The sequence below is a fragment of the Callospermophilus lateralis genome, chromosome 8, assembly GCF_048772815.1.
Source record: "Callospermophilus lateralis isolate mCalLat2 chromosome 8, mCalLat2.hap1, whole genome shotgun sequence".
NCBI classification, from domain to species: Eukaryota; Metazoa; Chordata; class Mammalia; order Rodentia; family Sciuridae; genus Callospermophilus; species Callospermophilus lateralis.
This window is the reverse complement of record NC_135312.1, coordinates 109369597-109395690: the sequence shown is the minus strand read 5'-3', so window position 1 is coordinate 109395690 and position 26094 is coordinate 109369597. Positions and strand designations below refer to the sequence as shown.

The 26094-nt window shown below is 34.4% G+C and overlaps 1 protein-coding gene across 3 annotated transcripts in view; it reads right to left on the bottom strand.

Moving 5' to 3' along the window:
- Positions 1-26094, bottom strand: part of Pdgfc (platelet derived growth factor C) — a 203503-nt gene that overhangs the window by 71821 nt on the left and 105588 nt on the right. For all 3 annotated transcript variants that reach the window (XM_076864462.2, XM_076864463.2, XM_076864464.2), the window contains one exon: positions 15240-15432. In XM_076864462.2, coding sequence (XP_076720577.1) covers positions 15240-15432 — 193 coding nt within the window. The remainder of the gene's footprint in view (positions 1-15239; positions 15433-26094) is intronic.

Below are 26094 nucleotides of genomic sequence, written 5' to 3'. Positions count from 1 at the left end.
TTTTTTCCTTGTTAGCCTGGCTAAAAGTTTCTTGATTTGTATTTGTTAAAACAACATTATTAATCTTTATACTTTTAAAATTTTTCTATTTTATTTATTTCCACCCAGATATTTAATATTTTTCCTCCTAATATTGGATTTGATTTCTTATTTCTTTTCTAGCTCCTTCAGGTGCCATAATTAGATTGTTCATTGAAAAATCTTCTGCTCTTTTTGATATATTTATCACTATAAAAATCCCAGTTATTACTGCTTGTGCTGTAATCCATAGATTTTATATGTTGGGTTTCCATTTTTATTTCTTTTGAGAAAATTTTTAAATTTCCCTTAAGATTCCTTCTATTGACTCATTTGAATCCAATAGTATTCTGTTCCGATTCCAGGTACACATATAATTTTTGCGTTCTTTGTGTTGATTTCTAATTTTATTCCTTTGTGGCCAAAGAAGATACAATATACAATTTCCATTTCTTAAAATTTGTTGGAATTGGTCTTAAGGATAATGCATGGAAAATCCTGGAGAATGTTCCATGTGCTGATGGGAAGAATGTGTACTCTGCAAGGAATTCCAGCAATGGGAATGGGGACATGGGGCACAGTGAACCCATCCAAATAGTTCACTATTAGAGAGTGAAGTACCTACCCAGTGAGAAGTACCTCCCCAGGTCCCCCATAGTATGTGTTCTCCCTGGTAGCAACACAAGTCCTGAGGGACAAGAACCTCCAAAATGTGTCCTCAGTCCCTGAAGTGCTAAGCACTATGGTAGTGGACAATGATGAGTGGGGAGGGGGAGGAAGGTTCTAGGTCTCAGGGGCAAGCCACTGCTTTCCTCAGGTCTTTCATTCAGCACTCTTGTTCTGTTGGACGAACTCCTATTTCCTACAGTGCAGGGCACTGTACAGGCTTGGGTACTAGGGTCCCAGCTCCAGAGTTGGATATGGTTGAATTTATGAAGCTACAGCCTTTGGTGAAAGTGAGGTGGAATGCCCATGGAGGCCCCAGGGATGGGGATAGGCAGAGGCTTCTGTATCCTAGGGCAGAATGAATTCTGGAGCTGGTTCTGTTGTCACAATGGATCTGATGTTTGGGAGGTCATGATATGAGTTCCTTCTCTGAAGCAAAGCTACTATGTGGATGCCAGGCAGCACCCACCCATAACTGGGTTCCAGACAACGGTATAACTCTCCTGTTGTGAGGGACGATGGCTACCTCTGTGGAACTGGCATCTGCTGCCTCTCTCTGATTCATCCTTTCCCCGGTCACAGTACCCAAGGGCCAAGGAGTCAGCGTCACATTGCCTGTTAGTTTTGTTCCCCTCTCTGTGCTAATGTTCCATGTCTCTAAGTCTTAAAGGGTTCCTGCATCTCCATTGCTGAGATCCAGAGCTCTTCCTCAGCCACTTCACCTCAAAATACAGTTAGCTGTTTGTGGATTCGGTTCCTCCCGGTGAAGGAGGCAAGTGCAGGGCACTCTATCTAGCTATCCTGGAATCTCTCTTGCTCCTTCTTTGTTTTTTCACCAATTTTCAGTGAATGACAATAGTCATATCTGAATCCGTCTACTGAATCAGTCTCAGAATCAGTCTACTGGTGTACGGTTAGGCTGCTTTACCTGAAGTAAACGTTCACTAGGAGATAAATTCACATCAGTCCTCTTGCTGAAAATGGAAGTTTAAGTATGACCCACCTTTCCAATGCAGTTGGGAAGTGACCTCTACTTCCATTCTTTTCCTTTGCACATCAATCAGATGCAATAAAATCTCTTTAGGCTTAACTTGTAAGGGCTTTTTTAAGTGTGTTAATTTAACCTTTGCTAAGTACATAGTAAAACAACAGTCTTAGTGTAAGTTATATTTTTATTAATTCACTGTGACAAAAACCTTAGAGGAAAATCAAATAAAAATAATCAATTAGAAATAAAATCAATCAATCAATTAGAAATAAAACTTAAGTCAGCATCTGCTTGTACTATAAAAGGCAGGGGAGGCAGCCTATTTAAAGACTGGGTTTAGAATGGGGATGTGGCTCAGTGGCACGGCACTTGCCAGAATAAATGAGGCCCTGGGTTCCATACCCAGCACCATTAAAGATATAATAAATAAATAAATGAATACAAGAAGCTGTTCCATGAAGGCAGCTGGAACCCAATCAGAATCTAGCTCTCCAAGAACCAGAGGGTTAAGTGAATGTTAAGAAAGTATGTTATTTCAAAAGCTGATAAAGCAAAGCGATACAATATTTCAATATCAGAGATATAATCACACAAAACATTGAAGAGGAGTCTGAGACAGGGAAGGCTAAGTATATTTTAAGATTTATACATTTAGAAATCCTTTATTTTTAATGATTACTGCTTTATCACTATGACTTTGATTCCCTTCTGGTAAACCAATTATCTATTTAATATTCCATAGAGTTTCCCCGTTTTGAAGCCATTGTGCCAACTGATTGACCCAAATAAGAGATTGCGTCACCACCCCAGGGTAGGCAAGGCAACAACCATGGCTGGCACTGTTCTCCTCCCTCAATCCTTGCAGCCTACAAACCACAAAACTCTTTTTGAATAAATGTAGGCAAGTGATCTCTGGGCAATAATCAAACCAGAATGGTGGGAAAGGAAAGGCAAAGAAGACAGGGAGGTTTGGGGAGTAGAAAAGAAAAGGATAACTTGCAGAAAAAAAAAAAAAAAAGATAAAGGATTGGTGAGAGACAAACACTGGGTGAGCCAGACAGGAGTTTGGGGAGTTACAGGATACATTCTTTCTCTACTTGGAATGTTGATTTTGAACATTTCAAAACATAAAACCAAAACATCTCATTAGCCAAAAGCATAGTCCCTTGATCTCAGACTCGGTCAGATCCCCACCCTTCATTTTAAGTCCTCTTGGGAATGACTTTTATTTTTTTAAGTTACAAAAGTAAATGCTACAGAGGTCAAAGGATAACAAAACTATAAATTATGCCATTGAGCTAACGACACTCAAAAGAGTTGCTGGAAAGGCCACTGGCAAAATCTGCGTTGGAAAGAGAACTTTATTCTGTAGCCAAAGAGCAGGTAGGAAAAACAGTAACTGCGAATTTGGAAGCTGTAATTCCTATCTGTACTTCACACTGATAAATCATTATTTTTGCACTACCAGCACTTTTTCCTTCTTTGGATAGGAGTGGGGGGGACAGTTTAATTTCAGGAACTATTGCTCCACCAATCAGAGTGCATCACTTTGGCTCTTGGGATGGGACTGCAACCCAAATCATGCCAATCAACAACATACAGACTTCTGGTTCTTTTGTAGTATACAGTTGAACTATGATATTTGGACCAAACTTAGATAATACAATCTCTTCCCAGAAGATTTTCAGGAAAATTTCCTGTCCCTGTGTCTCTTTCTGTCACCTTGTGAAGGCATCCTGGTAATAGGCTCACTTGGAGGGAAGCAAACTATAGAGGCAGAGGAAAGGCAATAGAAACTTGTCATTATTTTAGAACTCAAATAAAGTCAACCTTCTGAATTTCAGTGACATTATCCAAACATTTACTTTCAAAACTGGTTAGAATAACTAGCCAACTATTTGTGATGCCTTGAAATGAAGATTCTTAAATTAGTAATTCCTTGCATGAATTCCACTATCTTTCAATTTATACCACTACCTATTAGGGAAACAACTTTGGTATGGCACACCTCCAGCAGCAGCATCATGCACTCCTAGACAGAATGAAATGTTGGTCTTTTTTCTTCTCAAAGCCCGTGTAAAATTTCCATGCTCAATTCTAGGAGAAAGGCCATCTTTTCTATATGATGACAGAATTAGCCATTTAACAAACTATGTTATTCTCTGGTTTGTCTTTAATATAGATAGTTCTAAAGCTGAAATTGGATTCCTAATACTTACATCCTGAGGCAAAAGAAAATTTGCACTTAAAATAGAAAGCACTGGCATAACCCTATCAGTAGATGGGCCAAGGAATAGAACAGACACTTCTCAGAAGATAATATACAATAAATCAACAAATATATGAAAAAAATGCTCAACATCTCTAACAATTAGAGAAATGCAAATCAAAATTACTCTACGATTTCACCTTACTCCAGTCAGAATGGCAACTATTAAGAATACAAACAACTCTAAGTGTTGGCGAGGATGTGGAGGAAAAGGCACAGTCAAACACTGCTAGTGGGACTGCAAATTGGTGCAACCAATATGAAAAGCAGTTATGGAGATTCCTTGGAAAAATTAGAACGGAACAACCAAATGACCCAGCTATCCTAGTCCTCGGTCTATACCAAAAGGGCTTAAAAACAGCATACTTACAGCGACACAGCCACATGGATGTTTATAGCAGCACAATTCACAATAGCTAAATTGTGGAACCAACCTAGATGCCCTTCAGTAGATGAATGGATAAAGAAACAGTAGTATATATACACAATAGAATATTACTCAGCATCAAAAGAGAATAAAATCAAGCATTTGCAGACAAATGGACAGAGTTGGAGAATATTATGCTAAGTGATTTAAGCCAATCCCCAAAAAACAAAGGCTGAATATTTTCTCTGATATGTGGATGCTGATTCCTATGGGGACAGGGGTGCATGGGAGGAATGGAGAGACTTTAGATAGGGCAAAGGGGAGGGATGAGTAGGGAGGAGCATGGGGGTAGAAAAGATGGTGGAATGAGATGGACATCATTACCCTAAGCACATGTATGAAGACACAAATGGTGCGACTTTGTGAACAACCAGGGACACGAAAAATTGTGCTCTATATGTATATTATGAATTGAAATGAATTCTATTGTCATGTATAACAAATTAGAATAAATAAATAAATTTAAAATAAAAAAAGAAAGCGCTGGCATTCTTTGTAGGTTTTCTAAACACTCAAGTGCATGGGCAAACCCAGCCCCCACCACACAGACTGCTAACAAAAAGGGAGTAGTGGTAAGGGAACTACACATTCTACTTTTGGATCCATCATAAAAGAATTATGCAAAATGGAAGTCTGAGAGATTATCTTTCTGTAAAGGTTTTTGTTTGAGAAAAAATAAATACTCAACTATCCCAATAGCCATCACTCTTTCCTCTCACCTACTGTGCATGCTTCTGTCAGGATTGTCTTCGTAAAACAGGGATCGGTTTATAACCTCAGTTTGCAATGAAACCCTTAGATTCTAACAGCATGAGAAAAAAAGTTTATATCCAGCCAAATGTTGGAAGTTCTTCACAAGAGACTCTTTCCACTACAGTAGACTCTCCACTCTCCACACCCCCAAGGCATCTCATGATCTGGGGAAACTCATCATTCTCAAATTACTCCCTATAGTTTCCATGTCCAGCCTAACTAACTCTGTTTGGAGTTCTCATTTTTCTTTTATTCACCTATTATTTTTATTTTAACTAACTTTCACTGAGCTTCTCTTAACTGTTAGTTGTTAAAGTCTTACCAATACCCACAGCCTTCCTGTACCCTCCTGATCATAACTAATCTTGGATACTTTAATACTTACATCACTTCTTTTTATGACACAGCACTGTAGCAGTCAGTATTCTGACTACAGAACTCCAACACATCTTCCCCTTCTTCCTTAAAATGGTAAAATTTGTTCCAAGTAACCTCTATAATCTGAACATTTGTATTTCCCCAAAATTCATATGCTAAATTTTAATACCCAAAGTCATGGTATTAGGACATATGGCTTTGGGAGGTGGTTGGGTTAGGACTGGATCAGTATTCTTAAAAGTAAAAAAATAAATAAATAAATAAATTAAACCCATTTTCCTTCCACTATGTGAGGACATAGCAGGACAATTATCAATGAACCAAGACGATATCCATGATCATATCCTAAATGTGCTCACTCCTCAGTTTTAGACTCCCCAACCTCCAGAACTGTGAGACATAAACCTCTGTTGTTTATAAGCAACACTATTTATAGCATTATGTTATAGTAGCTGTAACAAATTAAGACTATAACCAACATGCACATGCTTCAGCACAGATGGCCTCCTAAGGCAAGTCTTCAAGAGGTGTAACTATGCTTAAAGCCAACCTGTTCCCCTTGTAAGACAGGCATACCACTGAAAGTCACCATACCACCTTCCTTACCATCAGGCAAACAATCTCTTCTAGTATTACAACAGGGTTCCCACATAAGACCTTTAAAAAAGGTACTTATCTTTCTGATTAACTTATCTCTTTATTTTTTTCATCATAATAAGACTGAAATTCAGAGTTATAATCCAAAACCCAGCTACTTACTGTCAGGATCAGTTCTGAAGATTAAAAGTGGGCAGGTAGGGTGGGAATCATGTATGTAAAAGGCTTCATTGAGGGCTTTGGGTCTCTTAGGGCTAAACTAGAGATTGCTTATTCTAAATATAAACCAGCGGTACCTTTTCTTTCCCTTAGTTCTTATGAGGGGCCCATGAAACAATTTTGCTTGAGAAATAAACTCCTGTGATGCACTTAAGGGTCACTATGATCATTTTCATCTAAATAAATGTCATCTTTATTTCAGTCAATGGTCACCCAACTAAGGAAAATTCTTATTATTCTCTCAAAATAATATTTCCTTAAAATGTTATCATGCATAGCTTATAGTTTGCAGTGGCATTGTACATTTGATGCAGGAAATCTACACTATTCTTGAAAGCGGCATCTACCAGACCGAAACACAAAAAATGAGTATTTTGAGGTTGGCATGGCAGAGTTGATCTATCCAACCTGCTCTGTCCATAACAAATTAATAATAATTATTTAGAGACTGTTGTTGGTAAAAATACAAAGTAATGGTATGAATTAGAAAACTGACAACAAAGCAATCTAAACATAACCAATTATAGTAATAACTGCAGTCTGTATTTACCACAAACTGAGAATGGGGTATTTTATCTCAATTGCCTATTTACATGTCTGTCTCTTCCCCCAGACTTGGGCTACTTGAGGGTACAAGCCATCTCCTATTCTCTGACGTCACCTCATTATCTACCACAGTGCTCAATAAATGTTTATCAAATATAAGAGTAAATAAATGAGGAAATAAGAAGCCTATATTACTTACAGTATAAACAGGAGGTAGAAAGAAAATGTCTAAAAGGTTTTTATTAATTTTAAATAAAAAAACCAATATTTGGTGCTCTTAAATTCTACTATAAAAACTGTATGTAATTGAGCCAACAATTATTTCCTGCATTGGCCCAGTTATTTTATTTCTTCATAAAGAATCTCAGGGTTTTGATGAAGAGGGGGTACTATATGAAGAGCTTGATGAACTCATCCTTTATAAACTTTTGTCTCATTACCCTTCTCTTTGGAAAATCTTATATACAATAAACAGATTACTTACTTCAAAAAAAAGTATTTTTAAAGTTTTCCACTAAAAAAAGTGTGCTTTTAGGAATTATGTGTCACAAACTTCAAAGGTTATGAAGGAAACACAATCAACGAATAATATGTGAGATCTGACTGTGTAAAACAGAACTGGAAGTTCCCTGAATCACTCATCTATATTGATCCACCTATCTCTCCTTAAGAGGGAGGGAGGGAAAGGGAGAGCGACGGGGAGAGGGAGAATGAACACTGGAAAACAATACACTTCTTTATTTTTTATACCAAATTAGTCTGAGAAAATTATTTGCACATATGTAGAGTTAACATTTCTCTCTCCTCTTCCTGTTTGTCCTACCCCAGAGTCCCCCGACTCATTGCCTGCACATTCTGATCATGCTGTAAGAGTAATAAAATCTAATTTGTATCTGACACACTTTGCATTCTGTAATAATTCTCCAATCGTAAAAATATACAACTCATCCTCTTTTTCTTCATAAAGATGGCTTGAGAAGGGCCAGAGGACCATGGGGAAATTAGTCAAACATCTCAGCTGAGTCGATCTGTTTTAAAGATACAGCTGCAATAATGATTCAGGTATTTTAGATTCTCTTATCTTTCAGGCTTGAAAAAACATTTCAAATGTGGCAGTTTAAATTCTTTGGTGCATTTCAGGGGAGTGCATCTCTATTTTAGTTTCAAAGCACTGTCATGGATAAGAGTTGAGTTTGTCATTTTCTTTAAACATCAAATTTAAACTTGAACTTAACAGTACCAGGCCCTGTCAGGAAACACTTTATGTTGCTTGATGACCATCTACATTCCAGCCACATGGTAGACAAAGTTAAGCACAGAAACTTTTCTTGGTTATATTACAAGTAATACAGTAAGTAAAACTGCTGGATAAATTGGGGAAAAGAGTGTTTTAAAATGTAATACTCAACTGTCATGAGAATTAGACAATTGTTTGGAGGACCAACAAACTTAAGAATTCGAGATTTCAGTGAAGCAAATGTGCCTGGATTTCTGGAGTATCTGCTGAACTGTGGCATGCAAGGAATAGTTTATGGAGCCCTGGGGGTTACAAGAGAAACTTGCATAGGGATGTAAACCTGCCCCTTACCTTTTACTCCTGTCACCCACACAGGTCTCTCTGTAAAGGATAAGCCTCAGTGGAGGCCACAGTTATATGGTAGCAACTAAATCTGATGACAGACTTCTCAACAGCAGTGAGATAGAGGAATGGTATGTCAAGAAACAAACAAACATAAAATTCTACTTTCAATCTGATTAATGTCTAAGAATGAAGGTGAAATAAAGACATTCACAAATAAGTGATAACTAAGTACTGAAAACCAATAGTCATTCAATCAAGAAACTTAAAGACAGTAGATAACAAAGTAAAGTAAACCTGTGAAAAATTTGTGAAAGTTAAGAAATAGCCAGCTCTGAAAATGAACACATAGGTAAAGGTAAAGAAACATGGATTATAATGCACACAGTGTAGCTCGGTTCCACCAACAGGATGTAGAAATAACTGGGTAGCTAGCATTCAGCTGTAATTAATGTGTTCTAACGTAAAATGTTCCCCCTTAGATCATAGGGATTCATACTGAATGAAGCCATTCTGAGTGATGATCACCATGACTGACCCTGAGTAGTCCTGACAGGTTTTTGCTGCACAGTGTCCCTGAATACTATAATTAAACAAAACCATCAGAGTGTTATGCAAGGCTGTTATGATTTAGACATGAGGCATCCCCCAAAACCTCATGTATGAGACAATGCCATGAATGTTTAGAGATGAAGTGATCAGGTTATGAGAGCGTTAACCTGATCAGTGAATTAATCCACTCATATGGATTAAGAAAGGTAAAAGGTAGTTGTGGACATAGGTCACTGGAAGTGTGTTGAACTTGAGGTTTTAATATTTTGCCCTTGGTGAGTAGAGCTCTCTGTGCTTCCTGGCTGCTGTAAGCTCTGCAGCTTTCCTAGGCCATGCCCTTCTGCCATAATCTTCTCCGTCACCTTAGACATAGAGATACGAAGTCAGCTGACCATGGACTGAATCTCTGAAACTGTGGGCCAAAGTAAATGTTCCCTCCTCTCAAGTGTTCCTTTCAGGCATTTTGGTCACTGCAACAAAAACCTCAATAAAAGAGGGGCAATATAATTGGACTACGACATGAAGAGTGCCAGGAATGTGCCTATAGTTTGTTATTAGCTGAAGATAAACCAAGTACGTTCTGGCTTGAATAAAATAACTTTTGTCCTGCCCACTCAACACACCACCTCCTTCTGACCTAAACTGCAGAGATCTACTGGTCTTGCTGCCACCTAGGACAATGCTTCTGTCAGTCCCCAATAAATCATGTTCTGTGCAATTCTGGATCTGTCTACCTCTCTCTAATTTCAGGGAACACTGGGGCCAGTTCTCATAGGGTGGACAGAGTTGTCCCAGGAAAGTAATTTCATATCGTGGGAAGAGGGTTAAAAAAATCATTGATCAAATTTAGATATTATTTTGTTAAACATGCAGTTCTATGGTGGTAATAAAAAAAACAGAAATTGAAGTGCAATTTCTAAATTTGTAGAAAAGAAAAAACAGAAGGAGAAAATAAATTAAACAAATATAAGATAGAAAACTGAAGAAACAGAAAAACTAGTATAAACAGAACTTTCAAAATAATTAATGGAACAGAATACCCATTAAAAAGAATCAATATGTTGGATTAAATTCTATAATGAAAATACAAAGATATTTTCATTGAATCTTTCTTTTTGATTCTACTCATGTACCTTTCAGAAAAGACAACGAACACACAGGAAGACACACATTCTAACATGCATGTACATACAAAAGCATGGAAAGACAGCCATGCAAAAATGATAATCGGAGACCTGCTGTAGCTGCATTGATATTAGGCATATTATACTTTGAAGTAAAAACAAAAGATTGATAAAGAAGATAAACAAGATCACACATATCAACATGCATTGACTGATGTAATTTTAAAAGATATAAGGCACATATTAACACACTTGCAAGGTGAAACTGATATATCTACTTATCCTCTATTGGCAGAATTTAATACATCTCTCTTAGAAAGATAATATATCAAGAAAGAATATCAAGAAGTAATATCAAGATATATCAAAAAGAAACAAAACAGGGGAAGATTCATATGCAATGAGTAGCAAAATTGCCAAAAATGATGTAATCGATATAAATTGAATTCTATACCCCACAACTGATGAAAATGCATCATTTTTAAACCTAATGGGAATAATGATATATCCAAAGCAGATAAAGCAAATTTTAAGTTTCAAATCATGCAAAGAGGCCAAAATCTTTATCAAAACACAATTAACCTAGAAATCTGTAATTAAAAATGCATTCTTAGAGAGAGAGTGAAAGAAAGAGAGTAAGTCTAAAAATTGTTTCTAACCAGGCATGGTGGGGCACAGCTGTGATCTCAAGTAATCTGGAAGCTGAGGCAGGAGGATCACAAATGCTGGGCCAGACTTCATAACTTAAGGAGACCCTATCTTAAAATTAAAATAAAAAGGGTTGGGGATGTAGCTCATTGATAGAACACCCATGGGTTCAATCCTCAGCTCAGGACTGATAAAACATTACTTCTATATTGCCTATGATTTCAAAGATACAACAAATATTATTAAAATCTTAGAAGAGGTAGGGAAGGAAGGAAGGCAGTCAGGCAGGCAGGTAAGCAACCAAAACCTTCTTTATTAAAGAATTTTAGGAGATGGAGCTTTATCTCCTTGAAGGCAGATAAAACTAAAGTTACATAACTCCAAATAACATTCTAGAAAGTGAAATATATTACATTACCAGGGGGAAACCCTGGAGATAATGCCATACCTAAGTAACCAGGTTAACATCAGCAATGATAAGTGAGATTGACAGCATGTGCCTTCTGGTATGACAACAAGGACAAATGACCTTTGGAATTCTCCCTCCAAATTCATAACTTCAGTGCAATCATGAGAAAAGATTTGCAAAGTTTAAATTGAGAGACATTCTGCCAAAAAAAAATACATGACCAGCACTCTTCAAAACCATCAAGTAAAAAAACACAAGAGAGAAACATACAAAGTTCAGATTTGTACAGATTCGGTTTGTAAAGAGACACTACAATTAAATGCAATGTGCATATCCTGAAAGGGACTTGAAATGGAAAAACTGCTAGCATCCAATTAAAATCTGTAATTTAGTTAATAGTATTGAGCAAGTGTTAAATTCTTACTTATGCAAATGTACCATTGTTACACGAGATGCTAAAATCAGAGGAACCTAGATTAAGTGTATATGGAAACTTTCTGTACTCTTTTTTCAACATTCTGTAAATCCAAAGTTCTTCCAAATTTTAAACTGATTTTAAAAAGGCAAACTGTCAGGCTGGGGTTGTGGCTCAGCGGTACAGTGCTTGCCTAGCACGTGAAAGGCCCTTGGTTGGATCCTCAACACCACATATAAAAAATTAATAAAATAAAAAAGGTAAACTGTCTAAAATTGGCAAGAAGATAGTTGCCTAATAACACAAACAACCACCTAACAAGAATTGGAAAAGAAAGAGTAAAAGAATATAAAGGAGGAAAGAAATCCTTTTTCACTTGTCACAAGCCAAACAATTTTTTGCATAGATCTAAAATAATTCCCAGAACAATTGTTAAAATAAATAAAAGAGCTTAATGAGTCTGCCAGATAAAAAGATCAACACAAAAATTGACAGCATTTTCATACACCAGCAGTATACAATTAACAGTTTTCAAAAAGAGATGCTTAGCAATAATGTATTAGTAATCTAGAATTAAATCTAAATAATGGATGTACAACATCTTCATAAATAAAAATTTAAAACCATATAGATACAAAAGAAGACCCCAATAATTGGAGAAATGTAAAATTCTCAAGGATAAGCAGAACCATTATTACCAAGCTGTCAATTTTCTTCAAAATGATCTACACATTCAAATCTACTGGAGTAATCATTGCAACAGTTTTCAAGGGATTTTACAACCTATTTCTAAAGAATATATTGGAAGTCAAAATGTCAAAATGTTCCCAAAGGGGAAAAAAATGAAGTTAGTCTTCCCCTAACACAAGCATGATAAAGGCAGTGTCATTCAATTAAGATTCACACCAACAACCAAAAGAACAGAACAGAGTGCAGAACAGATCAGACCACATACAGAAATTTCCACATCCTTGGGAAAGGAGCAGTATTCAATAAATGATGATGGGATGCTACTGGACCATAAAAAAAAAATAAGTCATAGACCACAGACAAAAACCAGTTGAGTGGATCAAGGACTTAAATACAAAAAGCAAAATTTAGGTAGTCCAACACACAAATGAAAACTAGACAAGAGATGTGACAAGGCATTTCAGAGAAAAGGGAACAAGAATAACCAGTGATAAATGAAAATTTCTCAACCCCCTTAGTAACCAAGAAAATGAATTCAACATAATGATAACAATTTCATATTATCAGAACTTTAAAAAAGACATCTCAAAAATTGTTGAGAATATTGTACAACAGAAATTTTTGAGTCTTAGTAGATAGGTAAACTGGTCACTTTAAAAATAATTAAACTCTACCCTAGTAAAGTTGAAAATGTAAGTATCTTTAAAAAAACAAAATTTGTAGTTGTAAATGGACAGAATGCTTTTATTTTATTTGTTTATTTTTATGTGGTGCTGAGGATCGAACCCAGTGCCTCACGCATACTAGGCAAGCACTCTGCCACTGAGCTACAACCCCAGCCCAAAAATATAAGTATCTTAAGACTGCTGTCTCATCATTTTTAGATGCAGACAAATTTTCTTGCATTTGTACACAGGAGAGCTGGAAACAAGCTAACTGTTCTTCAAAGTAGAAGAGACAGAAAAATTTAACTACTTATCCAATGGAACATTAGACATCAAGGAAAACAAGTGATCTAAGCTATGAGCATCAGCGTGAACTAATATTAAAAACATAATACCATTAGGTTTTCCTTGTTTTGAAATATGTATCAAGTCACAAAAAATCATATGATATTAATCCACTGATACATATTCTAAAACAGGCTAACAATAAACTATGTATCATAGGACAGTATGAGGAAAACATACACATGTTGAAAATTATTGAGAAAATCAGGAAAAAGGTGAAGAATTCAGGACAATGATTATATTCACAGAGAGAAGATGATCAGGGAGGAAAAGGGGACCTCAAAAGCACTGAAAGGACCACTTTTCTAAAGTTAAGTCACATTCTGGGTAAAGTTGTATCATAAAGTTGTATCATTACTTGTGACATGCAGGACTGATAGTTTATTTTTATTATTTAATAATGCATATTACACACACATAAATATGTACATATGTACACACATATAGTATGCTTCCTTTTCTGTAAAACTACCATTTAGGTGAGAAGTTGTCACATGGGCCCTCCTGATATGGACTTGTGGGAAATGGAACTCGGGTAAAAAGCAAAAGAAAGTGCTACTCTTCAAACTGCCACTATTGTAATAAAGTCTTTTGTCTCTAACCAAGGAGTCTCCTGTCTTCTTCTAATATCCATGAAATTTTGGTGGACAAAACTACTACTTTACAAGTAGGGCAAAATCTTAGAGCCTACAGAATTTTTAAAAATATCATGATATCTTATTTATGAAAAGTAAATGAGAGGTGTGCATGGTAGAAAATCCCCTTCAGAGGTGTAAGGAAAAATTAGTTTTAGCATTTGCTTAGTTACAAAATATAAATGAGATCTAGTACAGCTAGCCCACATCCCTGGTCTCTGTTTCCTCATCTAAAGAATGGAAGAATGTTAGCACAATTTTCTGAAGACAGTTAGCAAAGCTCCTAATTCTGGAGATTTAAAATCATTGATGTAAGAAAAAAATATAATATGAAATGTACAGTCACTGAACAAAGAAATATGAAAAATAGTATGTAAAGGCTAAAGATAAAAATTGTGATGACAGCAAGTACAAAGTTTATTTCATGCATATTGAAATATTTATCTATAGTATATGATAAAATAAAAATTCTCTTTTAAGTTGTGAATCAAAGAGAAAATAAAGGATCCTGTGACAAAGTTCAAGTAAAATATTTTCATGATACACGAATACCACTGAAGTGAAAAATCTTCTATAAGACCACCCAACCTTGACAAGTGTATTCATATGGGATTTAAAGAGTAATATTTGTATGACATACAGTAGGTGGTCTTTTGCGTGGGTGAAAAATTCCAGCTGACTTTGGTTCACGGATGCTGCTACAAGAATTATGATGAATTCCCACCTATGGAATAAAGTTAGCTTAAACTTCAAATTCTGCTGTCAGAACTATACTCCTTCTTTGTGATGAAACATTCAAAGTTCTTAATCACCTCTGTATGTATACCATGTATCTATCAATTCAGATATATATAGAAATAGATATAGCTATGGATCAGTATGCACATCTAGATAATATATACCCACAGATACAGTTTTTCCTTTAAATTGCTTATATTTATCTTATTGATTTGGTTGTCTGGGAGCTCAAATGTAAAATTATTAGCACTAATGTTAATTTATGTTTTCTAGCACAACTGCAATTCTTTACGTGAATTTCTGTTCTCTATTCCTTTTCTTTTTTTATACACTTTTTTTTTACCAAAAATTAACACAAGTCACTTTAGAAATAGAAGTAATAACTGTTTATGTATATTTATGTGTCTTCTCATTTTAAATAAAGACTAAATGAAATACAGCATAAATAAGGTGGTAACTTTCTTAGCTCATTAGAAAATCAAAACAAAGGTGCCATTTCAAAGTACAACAAGGAAAAAATTTGAAAGACAACAGTTGTTAAGTTCTGTCAGAATTCCAGGTGAAATATGCTAACTTACTTGCAAATATCATCTTCTGGGTCTTCCAGCCCAAATCTTTCATCAAATGTAAGTTGTATCCACACATTTTCCTCTGCTACTAATCTCCATACCAAGACCATATTTCTTGGGTAAGTATGAGGAAACCTTGGGCTGTGAATACTCCCATTTGTAGACACAGTAATAATTCTCTCATGCTGGGGATTTTGTACTCCTAAAGGAAAAACATAAGAGATGGACATTTTTTTAGAAGAGATATTTTAAAAATTATAGGTTTTCAAAATTTCACATTTTACTCCAAACAAGTGTTCAGTACACTTGTGAACAATATAAACCAAGCACCACTGTTTTCAAACAACATCAAAAAAGGTTATTTCAATATTATTAAATAAAATCCTATGTGTATCACTACTTAAAGAATATAGCAAATTCATCGTTTTAAAGCTAATTACCAAAGTTTCAATCATCAGCTCTGTAGAATCCTAATATCACAATAAAGCTCAGTTAAGATTCAAATTTCCAAGAAATTATCAAACATAAACCATATTACAATAAAAAATAAGCTTCATATACTATTGTTTTTAAAAATATAAATAATGGGGCTGGGGCTGGGGCTTGCAGTAGAGCACTTGCCAGGCATATGTGAGGCAATGGGTTCAATTCTCAGCACCACATATAAATAAATAATGGTCCATCAATAACTAAAAAAAATTTTTTAAATGCAAATAAGGATTAATGTATCCTAATTGTAAAATAACAGCAGAGCCCAGGGAATACATAATTTAAAGGTTTGCATTAATATCATATATGAGAAAATATGAGATAGTTGAAGAAAATCAAATATGAGGATAAAAGAGACAGAAATTGAATAATAAACTAAGAAGTTATTTGCTCTTCTTATTGATCTATTAAATGTCAATCAGCATACCACACCACATGCCATTTAAAGATTTTTACCTGCTTCTTACTCTAAATGCTTTCAAAACAGAGCTTACAAAACAATCTTAAAAACTTATGCTTACTTAGGGGCCCATAATTTTTGAAGAAGGATCATCCAACACAACCTCAAAATTTTTGAAGAAGGGTCATCCAACACAACCTCAAAATTTCACATGAACTGAAATTACTAAAGGAACTTAAAATGTAAAAATGAGATCAAAGTTATGGTCTTAATGTGTTGTTATGAGGAAAATAGTAAGCATTAATCAAAGATGTTAAAATATAAGAAATTTTGCAGAACACCTCAGGGCCTAAATATACTCTCTTGAATTCTGATTTTTCAGAGGATAGCACGAAACAGATTCCAAGTTCATTAGTATTACTTTACATCTTGAATTATTTTACATCTGCTAAAATATGTGGTTAATAACATCTTTCTTTTGATTTGAATGTTGGGAGAAAAATTGAGGGGAAGGGCAAATTAGCATTTCTAAAATAAATTTGTTTTTATACCCACCAATTTGAGAGTTAAGTGAAAATTCATAATTTCTATTTGTCAAATGAGCAGTCATTCTCTCACTCAACAAAACCCTGAGAAGTAAGACACTGGTGTTCAAGCCATGAAAGTCCATTTAAGTAGATTAAATACTACTACTACTACTACTACTACTACTACTACTGCTACTATAATAATAATAATAATAATAATAATAATAATAATAATGACAATAAAACTTTTAAACTATCCTTCATTCAATTTGCAGTGTAATTTTATAAATATTTAAAGCCCTAAATGGCAACCCAAACACTTAAAGGGGGGGGGGTACTCATTTCCTCTGATTCTATTCCTTCAAACTGCAAAGCACATAATGAAATATTCTTGCCAAGATATCTAACACTCCATATTTTTGGTCAACATTTATACACTCATAACTTCATGAGAACAGATTTAACCATAGTAATTCTGCATTCATTTTGATGACTGAGAGATCTGCTCCCCAACACTGAACACTGGTTTGTAGTTATAGAAAGATAAGAGTATGATTATTCATTTACCCCTCTCTCAACATCCAATGCCATAGACATTTATATTTACTTAACAGAAATAGGATAAACCTCATTTAATTCATTTCCTCTTGTCCTTTCCCTTCAAACTTCAATACAGATTTAGTAAGTCCTATTAAATCGTCAATTTTACACTTTACATTTTTCTTCTTTGCATTTCTATTAAGAGTTTCCTTCCCCTTCCTCTTCTATGACTTTCATTTGCCATAACTTAATTCCCTTTTAACTAACAGATTCCCCAGTCCCCTCTTTCCCTACTCAATATCTTAAACTTCCTGAATGCACACCAGAGATCTCACTGCCTAAGCGGTAGGCGGAAGTCTAAGATGACCCCCAACATTCCTCATCTCTCAATAAACCTCTGGCTGGAGTGGGCAACCATGGACTATTGCTCCCAGGAGCAGGTTAGTTGACTCTGAGTTAATCAAAAGGCAGACAATTTAAGTGGGCCTAAACTAATCAAGTGAGGCAATAAAAGAAGCTGGGTCCTTCTTCAACTCAGAGAATACACAGTGTGAGGGAGAGTCAAAAAGAGAGAGAAAATTCTTTGTTGCTGACTTTGAAAATGGAGGAGGCTATCTGGCAAGGGATGTGAGAAGCCTCTGGAAGCTAAGAGTAGACTATGACAAGGAAGGGGGACCTGAGTCCTAAAACACCTGCCACCTGGAAGAACCTAGACACACATTCATTTCCAAGGCCTCTAGAAACAAGGCTTTTTGATTTTAGCTTTCTGAAACCTTGAGCAAAGCCCAATAACAGGAGGCCTTCACTTCTGATGTGGGGACAGGAGCATTAACAAAAGGAATTTTAAGCTGCCAAAGTTGTGATAATTTCTTATATAATATTAGAAAACAAATACCATTCTATTGTTGTGGAAAGCTGGTTAGGTTGAAGGTATGTCTTTGTGTTCTAATCTCCAGCACTAATTACAGTAATTATATCTACTTTTCTTTTGATATTCATGTTAGGCAAACTATGTTAACATTATTTCACATTGATAAATGTATCTAAGAAACTTCTTGAATTTAAGAGACACTTCAAGACAAGGGTCATGAATTCCTTAGAATATTATTAAGGTTAATTAATAATTAAAATTGTTTTGAGCAGTGTAAGGATAAAAACAATTTTAAAAGATGTATTTGTGACTTTTAAAATTATGTAATCTAATGCTGCCTTTCTTCTCAATGCCTAAATTTTCATGATCAATAAGCAGTTTATTCAGTATCATGTTCCCACACACTGGATGCTAATATTTGATATGGCTATTGACTATAAGAATTTATATGAAATTATTATTTCTTTTGTGCCCATAATTTAGCACCGATATATCTCCTAACACAGATGGCACTATCAAGTGGGATGGATTCTCCACATACTGACAAACTACAACATTATTAAGGAAATGGTGACTGTTAACTATTCAAATTAAATTACTATTCAAATTAAATTCTTGAACTTTGGTTACAAATATTTCCTTTAAAAACAAGCTGTTGTGGTGTCATACACCTGTAATTTTAGGGTCTCAGGAGGCTGAGGCAGGATGATTACTAATTCAAAGCAAGCCTCAGCAATCTCATGAGGCCCTCAGCAACTTAGTGAGACCCTACCTCAAAATAAAAAATAAAAAGGGCTTGGGGGCTGGGGATGTGGTTCAAGGGGTAGCGTGCTCGCCTGGCAAGTGCAGGGCGCTGGGTTCGATCCTCAGCACTACATAAAAATAAAATAAAGATGTTGTGTCCACTGAAAACTAAAAAATAAATATTAAAAAATTCTCTCTCTCTCTCTCAAAAAAAAAAAAAAAGGGCTGGGGATGTGCTCAGTGGTAAAACACCCCTGGGTTCAATCTCTGGTTATAAGAAAAAAAAAAAAAAGAAGCAAAAACTATCATTCTCTAAAATTTCTTCCAATAATTACATATTTCAGAAGTATTTACAGTAATAGCTTATATTTAGGTGACTAATTTTTTAATGAATTAGTTTTTCAGGGCAGATTTATTAAAATTGAGTATCTGCTAAGTCTCTAAACAAATGACTCTGCTTCACAAACAACTGTGTTTACTCTTTCATTTAAATTCTAGAAAACTACCTGGCTATTAAAAGATCTGAATTCTATTTTTATATCTTCAATCAAAAAAGCTCATGGCTAACATGCATATACTTAAACTTAGGTTAACATATTTTTCCTTATAATTAATAACTGTGTTACAGTATAATTAAACATCATTTAAAGACTTGACAATCTAGCCTGTATCTGTGGTTAAAAAAATTGTAATTTCTTTTTAAATTAAATTGCCGCACCCAAAATATTCACCTAAACATGCCGTCGGGTTTGCTACCCAACATGTGATCTGCACATGACTATCAAAGTTTTATGTGAATCTCAAGCAACAAGGGCTTGTAATCAAGATGAAAAAAAAGAAAGAAAAACAACAAACATTAAGTTCTACGAAATAAGAACTCTAAACTTAACAGTTCTGTTGTTTTAAACATCATCTTTTCAAACATAAGTTTATTATATTTTAGGGATGAGACAAGTATGCAGTATTTTTGTGACTACTCAAGGTACCAATTAAATAAAACACATTTATAGTCAAATGACTAAAATATTGACAATGTGATCCTTGCAATGTATACTGAAACAAGAATAAATCTTGTATAGCTTAGATTTAAAAAGAAAAATATATGTAAACATTAAATTTTGAAAATTGTAATTATGCACAAAGTCATTTTATGTGGTTCAACTCTTCTTAAGGTAGGAGTACTGAAAATTAAAATGAAGAAAAATATATTAAAAAGGAAAACAAAAGTGATTAATAATGTAAACAATGTAAAATAGTTGACTATATGTATGTATATATATACATACATATCCAATTTAATTATATAGATATATTATACTCTATATGTATTAAATCACAGCAATTAAAATCACAGCAACTCCAAAATGTTTGCCTTGCATGACACATGGTTTACACATTTAAAAATTTATTTATTAAGGATGAAAGAGAGTGATAGTAAGAGAATTATAAAAATAAATAAAAGTTGTAATATTTCAAAATGATATACTATTAGAAAAGATAGCACTAAAAAAGAAGTTTAAGGATAACATATAACTCATAAAGATAAACGATACATGTCTTTCTGTATTCTAATATTTTAATTTGATTTTAGCAAGTTCAGAAATGAGAATCTGGGGGAAAAACAAAACAAGTCCCCAGTCTTGGTTAGGTTTTACCAACTTTAAGAATTCTGCTTCTGTTTCACAAGATCAAGACTGTAACAACCTGTCACCCATAAACTAGCAGACTTCACAGATGTTCTGTGGGTTTAGATGTTTTCATTTCCAGATATACACTGTTTTCTTTTTTCCCCCTTTCCCACCTCTTTCTTTTTCTTGTGCTAGTGATTGAACCCAGGGTTTCTTTACCACTGAGCTACATCCCCTTTTTAATTTTTATTTTTGAGGTGGGTCCTTGCTTAGTTGCTAGGGTCTCACTAAGCTGCTGAGGTTGGCCTTGAACTTTTGATCCTCCTGCCTCAGCTTCCTGAGAGTCAGTGAGGAAAATGTGTCCTTGGAAACTTATGTCTCTGGGAAACACTTTCCCCAACAAAGCCAAGGTTTCTGACATGTTCTTCTTCTTCTCCTCCTTTTTTTTTTTTTTTTTTTTTTTTTGACTGTGCTAGGAATTTAACCGAAGGACCTCTCTACCAGGCCACTGTTTTCCTATTATGTAAAAAGCATTTCATTAATAGTCATTGTATCTTATTTTTCATTTTACAAATTGGTTAAAATCCTAAGGTTCTCTCTCTATACACACACACACACACACACACACACACACACAAAGCTAGTTCCTTTTTGTCCAGAAAATCCAGAGGAATTTCATTCTAACTGTATTTTCTATAGATACAAGATATAATTGAACTTTAAACACTGGCAAATATCTCCCACATCAATTCAATCTCTATTGAAGTAACCTATTGGCATGCTTAATGCTTTTAATTCCAATCATTAATACAAAAGTATTATAATATAATGGACAGAAAACCCAGACTCTAGTTTTTTGTTTGTTTTGTTTTGTTGTTTTTTTATCATGGGTTCGATCTATCATTTCCCATATCTTTAACACAAATAAAACAAAAACAATCAACAAATCTAGTTTTGTTCACCTCAAACTATTTACAAATTCCAAGAACAAAATGTCCACTAAAAGAAAATGAAAGAAGGGATTCCCATATTAAGTAAACCACAAAAACTAACAATCATTTGGGATATGTCCAATTGAAGTTCTTGAACTTATTTTAAATAATAGTCATTTCTGCTCCTCAAGGAAATGAAAAACCTAACACTACATACTGAGAACCTACTGGATGTCAGCACCTCCCCAGGAGCTTAGGACATCAGAAAATAAACAAAGCCCTGTCCTTTTAATCTGATCACTTTTGTGTGTGTGTGTGTGTGTGTGTGTGTGTGTGTGTGTGTGGTGCTGGGGATTGAACCCAGGGCCTTGTGCATGAAGGCAAGCACCCTACCAACTGAACTATATCCCCAGCCCTAATATGGTCACTTTTAAGCCTTCAATATAGTACCATTCCTAGACCATGTATACCAGTGATTTAATATTCATAAACAAAACCCAGTTCAGATGTAAGCTTCTTAAAAATACAATCACTGATTTCAATTTACATTCCTTTAATGTAATGCATATTTTAATTATAATGTATATGCTGACTGTATTATTTTCCACTACACTATGATTTCAAGGTGGCAAATTATTTTTGTTGACATCCATATCTAGTTTCCAATTCTGAGCCTGGCACCCAGCACTATCTAACACACTTTGATAGTGTAAGAAAACTTGATACCCTGGGACAAGGCAGAAAACAATTTTAGATTTATATTAACATTTCAACCTCTACTCCTAAGTTTCCAGAGACTGTACAGAATAAAAATAAGAAGATTTAACAATGAATACCCCCTAACTAAAGTCCTTTAATTAACATTTTATATCCTACTCCAGGTTCATTTGTTTTAATCTACACATATATCACAGCTGAAGGTGACAAGTCAGAGAACTCATTATTGAGACTTTCCATTTTCTTATTAAGCCCACTTATTTGTAAAATTAGAACATGCTCCATAATTTGCCACACTCTGAGAATACTATAATTGCAGTAATTATTTTACCAAAACTCTGAAATATAAATTGATGAATGACAAAATCTGTTATTTTAAGCAAATCACTGATTTATTTTGTATTAACTGGAATTAATCAATGATTTGTCTAGAAATTCAAAGGATATGATAATTATACAAAATAATTACAAAGCAGTATATAAATAAAGGAGAAACATTGACTATCAAATTCTGTTTAATACAATGGGAATAAAAATTTACTACAGATATCCACTTTCCTGATGCTAGAGAACAGGAGAATGTAAGACATAATGCAAAACTGGACATATGTATAAAGGTTCTAGTCTCAAAAAGATCAAAGTGATTATGCAAATAGCACTGACTTTTAGGCAATGATTTAAAATTTCTTTCTATAGGCTGACTATAGAAGGAGGAAAAGAAACAATTTGCAGAAGTTTTACTGTTTCAGGATGCTAACGTTAAAAAAAAAAAAAAAGATGTGTCATTCTTTTGAATATAATGAGAAGTACAAGAACTAAACAATTAGCCTCTTAGTCCATGGAAATAGTTGTAATTGAAGGCCTGTGTTGAGAAGTACACGAGGAAAAGTTAAAATAATGAGAATTTTCCCAGGGTCCCCCATCAATATTATGACAAACCTGGATAAAGGTGAGACTGATCCTACCCAGAAGCATTCTGGGAAATCAATACAAGCCCATTTCCTTTGTTGCATGGATCACTCTAATGCACAGATCAGAGTGAACTCACAGGCCATTTTCAACACTGGGAGACTAGACAATTTTGGGTATAAAAGTGAGATTCAGAACTATGGTAGTCATTTAGGCTGATAAAAGTCTGATAAAAAGGTCAATGCACAAAAACGAGCAGATATATCACTGTACAGAAAAGTTGAGCTAAATCATACAATAAACTCGCCTCCTCTCTGGGCTTCTCAGTTACTTTAATAAATAAATCACTTTTACTATTTAAGCCAGTTACAGTTACAATTTGTTAAAACTGCAATCAAAATCATTCTGTAGTAGAAGTGTTTGAGTTTGCCTGGGATAACATTGGTTTAAATCTGTTTCCCTGGTGTGATTATTGTTAGTATCCACTTTCACATTTGGTCAGGATTTGACAGCCTGGTATTTTAAGCTTCTGAGTAATCATAAAAATAACCCATTTTGGTTTTGTACAATGGAGTGACTCTAACATGAATGCTCAAATATGGAAGAAAAACTGACAATAATCTTTATACCAAACCTATATGGCACAGGATAAATAGTCAAGTGCATAAACACAGAATCTCTTTAAGGCCTTTACACACACCAATTAGTAATGAATATAATTGCATACACATATAATCACACACCCTAATATTGTGAAACATGTTTAGGCAATGCTGTTTTCTTTCTTTGTTAAGTTGTACATTACTTTAGACACCATGAAGAGGCCAAACCAGAATGTAGAAGAGAGATAAATTAGGAGTAGTTCAATTACATAAGAAACATTCACCTTAAAGATTAGTGAATCAACTCTCCTATTGAATTATATTATTATTCAATGTAGAGAGTATCACTATTAGGAGTTCTGAAATGTTTTAAGCAACAAATACCAAGTAATATTATTATAGCAAAAAATGGCTAACGTGATTAAGCACAAATTCCTATTATATATACCTTTTAAGAAACAAATTTAAGAGAAAATATTTTCAATAAAGAACATCTGTTCTTGAGTCTCAGGATCTACCAACTTTCTATCTGCATGGGTCATATAATTTACAACATTCAGACTGGAATTTACCAGCAATCTCCAAAATGGCCTGATGTTACCTCCTATTTCTTTGTGAGTTCACATGACTAGGTAAAGTATTGACATTCTGATGGGATAATTTTTAGAATTTACCAATGAAAATTACAAGAAAATGACAGTCACTACAAACTTAAGTCTTTCACAGATTTGTAAGTCCATTATTGTCTGTTTTTAATGGGAATTTAAAATGTTTAAAATTGTTTAGACTAAGTTGTGCATTAGGCTAAGCTGTGCATTAGGCAAATGAATGAATCCTAAGGAAAACAGGTAGGAATATATTTATTACAATGTTAATATATTCAGCCATATATGTTATTGCTGAAAATGAGACTACTGTTTCTTGTTTGTATTTAGCATTTCACCTTCAAAAGTGTATGCATATAATGTATCTGTAATTAGTCTATGACTCATGAATTCTAACCTAAGATTAAAAAAAATTCAGTCATTTATATACAAAACATATCCTCATATCTTATATTTCAGAGTTACTAAGTGTTGTCAATTAGTGATAAAGTGTTTACATTTCCATAAGAAATATTTACAATTTACAACTTATGTTTGTAGCAAGATAAGAGATTACTACATTGTTTTGTTTTTTTTTTTTTCAGGAATTCCACATAATGAAATCTGGAATAAATACACTGGGACAAGTCCACCCATCATTAGACAAAGTATAAACAAAATATGCTTATGAATGTTCTACCCATTCTGCTCTGGTATAAACGACTGCCTCCCCAACCCATGCACTACCCGTAAACAATTTTTATTCATTTCAGTGATGTAAAAATATGAAAAATGTAAATGTGATGTATTTAAAAGAAACAATGACTGAAAATTAATAATAAAACATATATTTTGGTGAGAAAATAGGGTCCCTCTCAAAACACACATTTAAATAATGATGAGGATACTCTGTGCCAACCTATTCCATTCCAGCTTACCCTATTTTATCAACTAGAAGGGTTGGGGTTAAAGAGTGAATAAACATAAAGAAGATTTTCAGTATCCTTAATTCTAGAATGGCCTTGAATATATCCATTAGCTGGATTCTTCAGCAACAAGTTTTATCACAATAATTTTAAATTGAGCCAAACATAAAGGAAAAAGAGAGCTGAAAAGAGGAGGTAAAATGGAGGAAGGAACAGATTGCAGGAGATACATGGTTTTACTCAATGTAAAGATTGAATTTGACTTAACCAAGTCCACCAGAAGTTCCATTTGTGAGACGAGATTTTTCTCCAACACTCCATTATCACTAGTCCTTTCAACATTGTTCAAAAATATCTACTTCCTTGTCTTCTGATCTCAGGGGAGACTTTGAGGATATGTCTGTCAGATTGGACATCATCAGACACCACAAGATTTGAGAATCCCTCTTTATGACATCTGCACTGTTTATATGAGTCTAATCCCTGTCTGAGCAAATGGAACAGCTGCATTCATGACCTCCCAGAAGTGAACAGACCTGTCTGAGCACAGCATTGCCTTGAAAATTCTTGCCTCTGAAAGCTAATTTTGAAGTTGAAAACTCTCCACCCATGTTTCCCTATGAATCCACCCATTCCTCTTCTGAAAGAAACGTAATATTTTCCATGAAAAAAAAAGTACAAAAAATATAAGCCAATGTGGGTTAGGGGAAAGAAGAAAGGAGAAAACTATTAGGAAAAATGTACAAGTTATAATTAATGTAATTGCAGCAATTTTAATGTTATTAATTATCTTGACATGGGGCTGATATCCCTATTCTCAGGTTGAGGGTTTTTTAAAGAAAGATATGCATAACATAAGCCTTGGAGACAACCGTACTCATCATCTAAAACATGAATTACAGAGATCTAATACTGTACAACCACACAAACCACAGAAGTATTTTATACCAGTTATCATACTGCAAAGTTTGGTCACAACGTAATAATCTTGTTAA